The sequence below is a fragment of the Hippoglossus hippoglossus genome, chromosome 21, assembly GCF_009819705.1.
Source record: "Hippoglossus hippoglossus isolate fHipHip1 chromosome 21, fHipHip1.pri, whole genome shotgun sequence".
Classification (NCBI taxonomy): Eukaryota; Metazoa; Chordata; class Actinopteri; order Pleuronectiformes; family Pleuronectidae; genus Hippoglossus; species Hippoglossus hippoglossus.
In genome coordinates, this window is record NC_047171.1 from 20,444,025 (window position 1) to 20,456,946 (window position 12,922).

The 12,922-nt window shown below is 41.3% G+C and overlaps 1 protein-coding gene across 4 annotated transcripts in view; it reads left to right on the top strand.

Moving 5' to 3' along the window:
• Window positions 1–12,922, top strand: part of cacnb4a (calcium channel, voltage-dependent, beta 4a subunit) — a 31,555-nt gene continuing 18,633 nt past the window's right edge. The window contains exons 1-3 of one of the 4 annotated variants that reach the window (XM_034574395.1): window positions 1–78; window positions 131–339; window positions 2,612–2,695. In XM_034574395.1, the coding sequence (XP_034430286.1) occupies window positions 277–339; window positions 2,612–2,695 (147 nt within the window). In that variant the 5' untranslated portion in view covers window positions 1–78; window positions 131–276. Of the gene's footprint in view, window positions 100–130; window positions 340–2,611; window positions 2,696–7,829; window positions 8,306–12,922 lie in introns of those variants that run through there. The other 3 variants (XM_034574396.1, XM_034574392.1, XM_034574394.1) reach the window with 3 other exon arrangements.

Here is a 12,922-nt window from a genome sequence, read left to right on the forward strand (position 1 = left end):
AACACAGTCTCCATCCTCATCTGCTGCAGAGACTCGAGCAGGACACCTCTCCAGCAGCCGGAGCCATCTTTGCGTCCCCCCTGTCTCTCTCTCTCTCTCTCTCTCTCTCTCTCTCTCTCTCTCTCTCTCTCGCTCTCTCTCTCTCTCTCTCCATCCTCTCCATCCGGAGCTGAGCTGGAGCCCGCGGTGGTTCCCTGTCCGCTGCCCGAGCAGCAGCACTTCCAGTGGAGCGGGGCCGAGCGGCAGCCTCCGCCCTGGACCGACGAGCTGGCGGACATGTCCCGGCACATCTACACCCGTCACGGGATAGGAGAGGGAGTGCAGAAGCCTGTGTTCCAGGTAGGAGGCAAACATCTCCTCTTCTCCTCTTCTCCTCTTCTCCTCTTCTCCTCTTCTCCTCCTCTCCTCTTCTCCTCTTCTCTTTCTTCTCTTGATGGATTGCTCTCTCAGTTTTTAACTGGAGCTGAATTCTTCATCTTCCCTAACGAGCCTCTGGGGTTTCCATTAATTTAGTGATCAGGTGCTGATTTGAAAAACCTGAGATGATGTGTTAAATTATTAAACCGTTTCTGATGGAGTTCCTCTCATGGTGTATGAAATGTCCCAGGCCACTTTTTACAGAGAAGAAATTGATCTGAGTTCTCAAACAAAATTTGCTGCACAGATAGATAGATAGATAGATAGATAGATAGATAGATAGATAGATTGTTAGAAAGAAAGAAACATGACTGTAACCTGACATTTTACAGTGTATCCAATAACTTTATTTTGAATAACTAAAAATGAATAACTAAAAAGAAAATGAAAACTCAAATACAACCAAATAATTGCGATATATACATAGTTTCAGTTTCGGCAAAGAACACTGATAACAAAATGTCTGTGAAAGGCTCATATCTGCCAATATTTATCTGCCGACTGATATATTGGTAAAGCTCTGTGAGAAATATAGACACTGTTGGCAGATGCAGTAATTTAGATACCTGACGGATCAATGTGTGTCACCATATTGATGCAAAACCCGGAGAGCCATAAATCAGGCCGATATTGATTTGTAATATTGACCACAATGTTGGAGGGTTAGCAGAAATACTGAATACTGGGATAACTCTCACTCTGTCTGACAGTATGATTCATATCATCATATGAAATAAATGGTCACTGTGTCCGGTCCTAATAGTTTGATAAATACTTAATCAATCCTGCTGGGAAACTGCAGTGTTGCATAAACCATGAGGCAAAGATGAGAGGTTATATAAAGGCTACAATACAATACATTGAAAATACGGATGCTAATCAATATATATTTTACTGTTATAGTGCCAGTAGTAATATACTGTACATCAGTCACGCAAAAAGAAAATATGTAGAGATCGAGTTCAAACTGTTACATCTTTGGATTCTGGACTTTTGGTCCTTGGGAAATCTGAATCAAGTTTATAAGCCATTTTCACGACCGACGTCTAATATGAACCCTTTTATAGATATATCAGTCTCGCGTATAGGTTGGTGATATGCTCCTATATGAAAACTTTTATTTTACAAAATACACTTTCTTAACGTAAATTCTATATATTTGGTTGTATTTGTGTAGTTATTAATAATAAAACGTAAACTTTGTAATATCAAGCCTCAATTACATTTCTTTATCATAAAGGTTTGATAACAACATCTTAGGAATCATTAATTTTTTTTAACCCCCTGATATTGATGTTGGCATCGGCTATAAAAATCTACATCGGTCAGGTTCCACTGTATGATAATGGACATAATAAGTAGGAAAGTGAGGAGAAACATAAATCAGGTACTATCAGTATATATATATATATATATATATATATATATATATATATATATATATATATATATATAAAAAAAAAAATAGAAGAGCGGAATCTTATGTGAAAGTTATGAAATAATAATGAAAGATGTAAAAATGTATGTGCAATATGTCATCAAGAGTTAAAGAGCTGTACAGTTAGTGCAGGAGTTAATGTGTAATTTGAACAGGGCCTTTGTCACAGTTTTATGGAATTAACACTTAATGAATATAATAAGTAATATAATCAGAAGGTTAATTGACAGTGAGAAAATTTTAATGTTGGTTGCATCCCGTGATAAAAACAATGGAGGGCTCATTTTATTTTGTGCTTGGAAGGTTAAATGCCTGAACGTCACCCCAGACGTGCTCCATTGCCTCAGGAGGACAATATGCGGCAGATACAGAGATAGAAAAGTCATTTATCATATTTCACCTCCTGGTTTTTCACATCGTTCCTCATCAGATGAAGTGTTTGCTAACGGGCTCGTCAGGCACAGAAACAAACTACCTGTGAAATCAGGTCAGAAATCATGAGTCTGTGTTATGGATGTTGGTGCATGACAGCCTGATGAAGTTCATAGAATCAGGTCATCACAGAGGACAAGAGGCAGCTGGAAAAAGAGCTCTGCCAACCCGGGGGCCGAGACGCAGGGTTAAATGGGGGCTGCTGGAAGGAAGGTGCCCTTGAGCAAGTGTATGAAGACAGTGAGGGATAAATGTGGGGAAGCTGCAACAATAACAGGGTCGCAAATACAGGAAGTGAATTTGTGTCTGTTTGAACGTCACCAGGGAAACAGAGGGACTTACTCCAGACGCAGCCGACTGAAGAGGTCAGACGGCAGCACCACGTCCACCAGCTTCATCCTCAGACAGGTGGGTCACAAGTCGCTTTCCTTTCAACAACCTGGAGCTGACAACAGCTATTGAACTATATCAACATGATGAAATGCAGTGGTTTTAAACATGTCGCCTATTATAACCTTTTTAGGTCTAATATGATCACGTCAGCGTATGGGAATCTGACTGATACAAAGATTTTAAGGCTGATATGGATCAGGAAATAACAATGAAAGTTGAAAATTAAAGTTGTGCTTTGATATATTGAATTTTACTTTCAATACTGCAATATTAAAATTTCTAAAATATCTCTAATCAAAGTAAATTGGCTGGAGGGAGTTAAACTTCGCTAATATCAACAATGTCCTACTAAGTACAACTGAGACTGAATAAGTCCACATTATACTGAGTACAATGTAGAACTGAATTGGATTAACTGGGTCTTTGTTGTCCCATAGTGGCCACCATACTGACGATAAACCTTTTTGATTTAGGTAACAATACTAAAAATAAAGATGGACAACATTACAGCTCATAAAGGGGGCCCCTCCATGTTAGCAGATGGGACATGGAACCGTTGAAAGTCAGTCGCACCTCATTTTCATAGCATCAAAAAACTAAAACACACCATTCACTCTCTGCCAGAACAGCTGTCAGGGGCAATTTGGGGTTTGGTATCTTGCCCATGTGGATTGGAACCATCGACCTTCTGGTTAGTGGCCGACCCGCTCTACCTCCTTAGCCAGAATGTAAAGTGTTTCATCACATCGTACAGAAACATTATTTGAGCAGGTGTGTTTTTCCGTCTTTGTGCTAGAAATGTCACAAAGTCTCAGAGACTTGAGAAAGCGAGCGCTCCGGCTCTGCTGCACCACTGCTGCTTTCTGACCCCAATCCTCAACCGTTCCAGAACCTTCAGTCGCACTCACACAAGTCGGACTTTAGCGTCAAGTGAGAAGTGAAGAAAGGTACAGGAGGTCAGACGATGTGTTGCAGACACAAGCTTTTGTTCACTGTTGTGTAGTTAAGGGAACCAATGGCCTAGATTTGTTCCAGCCTGGGAATTGAGTCCGCTCAGCTGCTCAGGAGGCATCGAGCAGCCATGTTTAATTCATCAGGAAAGGGCCTGTTTAATTCTTCTTTTCACATGTGCCACTGTTAAGCAAATTCTAATTGGTATCCTGTATGAAGTCCCTTCTGTAATTCATAATACAGGCAGGGACTTAGCCTGGACTTTGACATCCCACTAACAAGTAACCAAGGGAACTGAGGCTGCTGCGGCCGTTCAGCGACACCAGGGTAGTTTGTCATTGGTTACCTTTGTCCCCAACACCTCCACCCGGCTGCCTTCTTCCTTTCTTTGTCACTGCCTCTTTCGTTTCTCCATGACCTCGAATCCTCCATCATGTTCTGGCCTGTGCCAACACCACACGTCTCCCTGAGGAGATCTGCTGAAGTCAAATAAAAATAAATCAGGTCGGAGCCCCCCCCCCCCCCCCCCACGTCATCTATTATCCAGATGTGATTTATGATAGTGTCAGTGCTTGTATCTGTGGCTGCTGTTTGTATTAGAGTACTGAGGAATTACAGGTCACACATATACATTTACATATTAATATACATATAATATACATATACAGTACATATACATAAGCTTATATATACACATATACATATACAGAACATTTACTTATACATGCACATATACATATACTTATACATATACAGTACACAGATACATATTGAATACATATACAGTACATATTCATATACTCATGCATACACATATACATACACATACACAGTACATATACATACACAGTACACACACACATATATATGTATTTATGTATAAATAAACTTTTTTTCCTTTTTCTTTTAAATATACTTAAACTTCTAAAACTAAGTTGCTGAGTGTAGCTCAGTCCCTAATACAATGGTCAACTTCATCTTTAATTGACACACAAATAAAAATGTAAAAAGATAAATCTGAAGACAGAACAACCTCCATACTCCCTCGTACTCGTTACTTTTCCTTATAACACGCTCAACACCCGCGCTGTGATGTGTCATCACCGGTGTGGTCGTCATCAGGTGAGAAGTGGCTCTCTTTTGATTCCCCCACGTATCCATGGTAACGGGTGCCCTTTAACAACAGGGGTCGGGCCCGGAAGGTGGATGAGCAGGAAACTGCAGCTCCGCTCCCTTTTCAGCAGGAAGTACTTTCTTTATTTAAACACTAGGTGCTCACAAGGCAAGACAATTTTATTTATAAAACACCTTTCAGACACAGAGGTGGATTTAAGATGCTGCACATGGTCAAAAACAACACAAAGACTAAATTAAAAGAAAAGAATTACAAATTTGAAAGCCCAGTTTAAAATAAGATACAGTTTCCACCCAGAAATGTCTAATTTCTGAATCACTCAAACATTAAGCAGCGAAGCTCCCTTAACAGAATTAGTTTCTGCTTGCAGCCAGAAACACTGATAAAACAGCGGCGTCTTCACACTGCTAATCCCTCTTATGTAGGTCACATGGCTCAACTCAGCAGCCGTTTAATGCATGAATTACTGCAGGAGTACGGCCACTGCTGTCACAACTGGCACAATGAACTTTAGCCCTCCAGTCACTCTGAGTAAAACTTCTAACAAGAAAGTAACCCTGTGAATATTATACAAATACTGTATAGTGAATAGTAAGACACTGAAGTGTCCACGGATGTGTTGTACAAGTAATCACATGATTATTTTCATTATCATTCTATTAATGGATATGGTATTTTCAGTATTTAATAAATCGCGATAAATTCCTGTCATGTCACCGTCAGAGTTCTGATTTTGTCGTAGATATATATAAAAGATATTCAATTAAAATCCCATAAAACAGATATAAACAACAAATTCTTCAAATCTAAAAAAAGAAAATGTATTTGCTTTCCTACGAAGGTTCCCGGCTCAAATCACCATCTCTAAATGGTCCATAAATGTGAGTGTGATTGGTAGTTTGTGTCTGTGTGTTGGCTCTGTGATGCGTTGGTGACCTGTTCTCAGGGTGTTGGCTCCAGCCCGCCCCTGCGGCCCTCAAAGGATAAGTGGTATGGATAATGAATGGATTGTCGATTATCAATCGTCCCCTGATGGCTTGTTCCAGCCACTACATGTTAACCAGCCACAACTATAACCCAAATCCTTACTTTACATCTCGTCATATTTCCAAACCTGGCCCTGAAACTAAAGGTCTCAATCTTAAACTCAGTGTTTGACTTGTGGAAGCTGAACGTTGAAGTGAATGAAGCTCCCAAACTGTTGCAGAATCCCATGTTGACCTGCATCTTCTGAGATACCCAATAAGCTCCTTCTCTCTCTTTCTCTCTATTTGTCTATTAGGCGTTCCCCAAAAACATAGGCCTGATGTGTTACTTTATGCACCAGCACACACACACACACACACACACACACACACACACACACACACACACACACACACACACACACACACACACACACACACACCCTAACCCTAACCCTAACCATTAACCTAACCTAAACCTAATTGTAACCCTAACCCTAACCCTAAAACCAAGTCTTAATCCCCAACAGTCCATTAAAGATGGGTCACAAAGTGAGGACAGGCCAAAAGGTCCTCACTTCCCCAAAATGTCCTCACTCAGTAGCTTGTAGACTCTGGTCCTCACAAAGACAGCTGTACAAGAGCACACACACACACACACACACACACACACACACACACACACACACACACACACACACACACACACACACACACACACACACACACACACACACACACACTGCTGAGGTGCGACACGTCAGTATCTGATGAGTAGTTTGATAGTATATATAATATCTGATGACTGTGGAACAGGAAGAAAAACAAACAAAAAAAGAACTGACGCAGGTTTGATGAAGATGCATCAGCAGGAGGTTGAGCTGCTGTAACGTGTTTTGTCAGGAGAGGGCGCTGTTGTTCTTTCTTTATTTTTGAAGACAGAACACAGAAAACATAATCTCACAGTTTGGATTGGATCCTACAAGCATAAAATACCAGTTTGATTAATGTATCTATATTTGATCATTTTAGAAATATTTAACAAGATAAATACACATTATTTTCCATCTGAACTTTCTATGTAAAAGGTACACAGCCAAAATAATAGTAATAACTTTTAACAAGCCAATACAATACCTACACTGATATTAAACTTTAATATAGACAACCACTGAAACATTTTCCAGTTGTTTTTACTATCAATTTTTGAATCACAGTTTAAAAACACAATTTATTAATCAAATAAACGTCTTCATACATTAACTTAAGGACAAGTTCATGCAGGCCATGATTATTATAATAAATGTTTGGTAAAACGAGGGAATTAATCACTAGGAGCTCCATAAAGAATGAGTAAACTATGAATCGATCAAATACATCTTTACACTCCTCCATTATTCAGTGATTATGTTTAACAGTCGTGGTCATAAAAGCATCAAACTACAGCTTTTCATTGAGTTTGTCTGTAACAGACGTTCATAGATTGATTTTATAGACGTGCACGAGCAGCTGTAACAGAGCAGCAGCATCAGCATCACAGACGCACACACACACACACACACACACACACACACACACACACACACACACACACACACACACACACACACACACACACACACCCTAACCCTAACCCTAACCATTAACCTAACCTAAACCTAAACCTAATTGTAACCCTAACCCTAAAACCAAGTCTTAATCCCCAACAGTCCATTAAAGATGGGTCACAAAGTGAGGACAGGCCAAAAGGTCCTCACTTTCCCAAAATGTCCTCACTCAGTAGCTTGTAGACTCTGGTCCTCACAAAGATATCTGTACAAGAGCACACACACACACACACACACACACACACACACACACACACACACACACACACACACACACACACACACACACACACACATACACAAACACACACAGACAAACACACAAACACACACAGACACACACACACACACACACACACACTGAATTCAAAGCTTGCTGGTTAATGATGCTCTCAGGCTGCGGACCCCATTGCCCCCCCTGCCTCTCTCCACCTCCCCTTTATGCCTCTTCCTCACTTACAGTCAACCAGCCCGAGTGTAGCCTCCGCCGGCCAATCAGCAGCCCGCATCCCACCTCTGTCATCAGACGGTGCTGGAGGAAGGGAGGATTGGCTTGTGTGATCTGAGCTTGGAAGGCAGATGAAATGCCAGGTCTGCTCTGCCTCTGGGGACAAGCAGGCTGCCTTATAATGGGAACCAACACTCGCTCGTCTCGGGGGCAATAGCATCCAATTCAGCAGCGGGAAAACACAGGGCTCCACCTTTTTCGTTTTACTCTGTCTGCTGCTGCTCTGGTGAGGTCTTGTTGCTCTGTGATCATACCTTCATGTGGAGACAGAGACGGCTGCTGGGCTCTGTCACCCCCCCCTGTACTCATCATCATCATCTTCATCCATCCTCTCTGGAGCAGGTTGATTCCCCCCCTCCCCTTTTTTAAATATTTTTTGCATCGACAAGCTGCTTTTTGGAATCTCACTCCTCCATGTACGATAACTTGTACCTACATGGATTTGAAGACTCGGAGGCGGTGAGTGGACGGGGCGTCTGACACTTGTGAGCCTTGCTGTTGATCCCCCGCGTAAACACCCACACAGGGCATTGAGTCTTGAGTGGGCTGAACGTGCACTTTTCTCGGGGGAGTTGGAGGATGTTGGGGGAAGGGTGTCTGTGTCGGTGTGTGTGTTTTAGAGAGTGTGCTCCTCAGTCAACCAACTGTACAGTTTGCTCATCAGATGACAGCTCTCCCCTCCTGTCTGGACTGAGCATCTGCAGATCCTAACAGCCTTCCCTCACCATCGCTGCATATGCATGAATGGCCAGTATGCATGGAAGCCTGTTTGTGAGCATGAGGGGATATTTATATATGTGCATGTGATTCCCAGCAGCAGCTTGTTTTTCGACAGTGCTGGAGGACGCCTTCTTCCTTCGTCACATCCCGCTCTACATCAGGGTTCACAGAATAGACCAACATCCATAGTCATATCAAGCATCTGTAAACGAGAACGGACACTAGGTAGAGAAATGCATTCCCGTGCCATTGAATATAAATTCTCATCTGTACGCAAACACACAGGTTCCAGGACGCGTGGATATAACCATATTTGATGCAGAGAGGCAAACATTATTATCGACGGGCATCTGTGGGATAAAAATGTGTCAGCGTAGTGGAAAAATAGATCAATAAATGCAGGAGGTGCTGCTGGGTGGAGGGGAGGAGGGAATCCCACTGAGCCAGAATCTGTCAAGACCTTTCCATAACTCCACCTGACGCCCGGGTGCTGCTTCGAGACGAAAGGTGGAGGAGATTTTTCAGTCGTTCTGCAGCAGGAGCAAGGTTGAGGTTCAGTTTGAGCAAAAAAAAAAAAAAGAAGCACTTTTGATTGTTGCATCTTGAAGAATCAGTTAATTTTTATGTTGCGTTTGCACCCCAGTCCATTAGTCTGTTTGCAAGAATACACAAACACCACTTAACGGATTTCCATTAAACTTGGTAGAAGGGTGTGTTCGTTTTTTCCTTCTAGTTTTCCACCATGTTTTTCTCCCATTCAGCCACAAAAACTTTAGTGAGGTCCTACACTGATATTGGGTGATAGGGTTTGAATGAAGGTGTTGGATGAGCTCGAGGTCTGAGGCTTTGTGCATCGAGGTATTTTCATGTGAAAACAGGAGAGCCCAAGCAATGAAACAGCTCCACATGTGGTTAGGATTGTCTATTTAAACAAATTGTGACACAACGCTAGCTTATCAGCGCCTGTTAAAAGTTGATCTAAAGAACTTGCAAACAAACAGTTTATTTACTAATCCAGCTGACACCGATTTATTCACTTGGATTCATGTTTCCGCGAAATGGCAAATCCACCTTCTTATATGTCTGTTTACTACCTATAGTCGCAGTACTGTTACTGTGTGGTGCTGAGCGGGTGTGTACAGTGGGTTTTTCAGAGCTTTTCCAATGAAAGCAGCAGCCTGATGTGGCTGTGGAAGAGTACAGCTCTCAAGAATGTGCTTGTGTTCATTTTCTGTCAAAAACAAAAGGATTTAATCAAGTGTAAGTATTCAAAAAGTCACTTACTTTAATCTGTCAGTTTGTAAGTGAGGCATGAAAGTGATTTTAAAGCTCATTTAGTGGATTTTTCCTGCCAAAGTGGTCGTTGGAGTTGAATTCTCTCACCTTCTTATTCCAAAACTTTGGACTTTTTTATGAAAGAACCAGAGATTCACCAAAGGACTGTTGGAACCATAGAGATGCTCTTTGCGTCCCTAAGAGTTCACCGCAATCCAGAAATGCCTAAGTCTGTTTCCTGTTGTTTCAGCTGCTGTTAACATGTGGTATTTGTTCCATTATTAATATGGGTCTGAATAACTGATGAGTAGATGAGGCTATTAACGCTCCACCTCAGACTGAAGCAAACAAAAAGATCTCTCAGAAACGGTCTCATCCAGTCCGTTGGTGTAGATACGGATTGATTTATCACTTCGTTACGATTGATTAAGCTGCAGGTTCAGTTATTTCTCCTCCAATTCCTCTCAATTCCATTCATGTGTCAATTGATGCAGGAGGAATGTGGGTTTACTTCCCCACCCCCCGACACCTCTGAACCCAAGCTGAACAAAACCAGTTGAGACAATGTCTCCGAGCTGCTGCGTTCCACATTGTCTCGTGTTCGGAGACGCGTTGGCAGCGCTACAGACAAAGACGTCTCAGGGGCTCTCACTGTCCTGGTGGTTTCCTATCAGCACTTGTCCTTAGCTGGCGGGCCTGTGGATGTTTTTCAGAAGTGAGACTTTGGTTGGGTGGATTTCTGAGGCAACAGGCAGGGAATCGAACTCACCTGTAATGACCCACAGACTCTCTCTGCTCGTGTGACTCACTTCCAGTTGATTTCCTATGAATGTGTCATAAGCTGTAGATTGTGACCATGAACGTAACATGGAACGCGTGTGTCTCTTTCCTTTGCTTGTTTGTGACGTCATCATCACGTAAATTTATTTATAGAGCCACCCACTCTCTCACGATTGCTTAACAACATTTACTGATATGTGTCTTTTCAGATCATAAATTTAACAAACAACTTAGAATGGAGCGTATATTTCCCCGGAGGCCAATCAGTCCCCTGAAACTCAATCAAGCTGCACCAAAATGCTCACATGCTTAAATATCAGTTTCCTAAATATGCCAGATTCTTTTCCATCTATCAGGAGAAAATTTAAAATGTCAGAAAAAGCCTCATGAGAAAGTGAGGATTCCTTTTATCTAGATCCACACCAAAACGTAATTGGCTCTTTCGTGGCCCATGTCCTGCCTTTCAACCAAGCTTCATAAAAATCTGTTTCAAAAGATAGATTCAAACAAAACAGTCAAGAAACACAAAGACAGGGGTGAAACCATGACCTTTGTGTTTTTAAGGTAATTAGTAAATGTATTATAGCAAAGTTTTGAAGAAGACACTAAAAGTGGAGTCTTCTCTTTAAGAAGGAAATAATATCGTTATTAGTATGCTGGTTATCCTGTAACTGTGTGTGTGGCGTCTTTTTCCAGTTATGAATACTGGCGGATGTAAGGAAGAGAGAAAGCTTTCAGCTGTTCATGGAGACTCTGATAGGAGAGCAGGTCCGCGGAGGAAGAAGGATGGAGATGAGAGAACAGACCGAGCTTTGGCGTCTGAGCAGATAAGGCTGGAGTGTGGCACGATGGACTCAAGACTGGCCACTTGACACTCCTAGATAATGGCCTCACAAACAACCCATTGTCAGTGTGTGTGTGTGTGTGTGTGTGCGTGCGTGCGTGCGTGCGTGCGTGCGTGCGTGCGTGCGTGCGTGTGTTTGAGGGAGAGACAGGAGGCAGACAGGGAGGAGGGGGAGAGGTGGGTTCGCTGAGTCGTTTACATGATAGTCATTTTGGTAAAGCTTCAAAGTGCCTCGTGCTCTGAATACCTTCTTTCCTTTCCAGTGAAACGTGCTGAATGACATCATATTTGACATTCGTGCATGAGCAGTCTCAGAAAAAGCAAAATGACGAATACAGAGAGCAGCATTAAAACCACTATAGTTTATCTAGACTACTTTGTGGTTTTCAAACACTGAATGGACTTAAATTTAGTCTTGTCTTAGAGAAACCATGAAAATATATCAGAGACGACAAAACCTTTAACTTTTTCAGAAGTACCTAGAAGAATATGGCAAACGGTCAGAGAAAAATATACTTTTCAAAGACTTTTCCAAATGTGTTATGTACCAACTTTGGTTAAGTCTAGTTAGTGTATTTTTATTTCCATTTCTTGAACGGTGGCACTAATTGCACATAATCTTTATTTCTTTGGCCAATGTCCAACTTTCTACTAAATTCCACTCAAATCTGAAAAGGTTTATCTCTAAAATAAACAACCAGTCCTTGGTTTCAGTTTCGTAAATGTGCTTTAGCTGCTTTTGTCTGTTTTTGGACAAAATAGTAGACATTAGACAATATTAATAAGACATTTTACACATGTTATGAAGTTAACTAGTAATTGATTACCTAATAATCATAATAATAATAATTGAATAATAATAATAATAATGATTATTATTATTATAATAGGTTGCATTCCTCATTAATATATCTGCTGATTATATATATATATATATATATATATTTTTTTTTAAAAGGTTCTTCATTATTTTAAATGGAGGAACTAAAATAAAACAGGTGTAGTGACCAGTGGGGAGGTGCTTTCATTTTCCTCTCTCTCCAGTCGTTATAGATTTCATTTGTAATGAGGCAGTAAATAACAGTTATTTGTATCAAGGAAAGAGTCCCATGGCTCTGACTGGATCATTAGCAGAGGTGCCTGGAAGCCCTGGACAAAGGCATTAATCCTCACTGTCCTGCCCAGCAGCTTGATTTCAGAGACTAACTGCGGTTCAAATCCTCTGCTGCACATTTGCCATTTGTTTTCATTCCATTATTGATATGCAATAGTATTTTTTTTCACACTGAAACCATGTTATCGGCTCCAAACAACATTTCCAGATTCAGGACAAGAGCAAGTCCTCTACTTGTCTTTTATTCTGCTCAGAGTTTTACAGATTTTCTTCTATTCTTCCTGCCTGAAAGGATGAATGAGTGTGACACTGTCATCAGTCAAGCATGCAGTGTGTTGGCAGA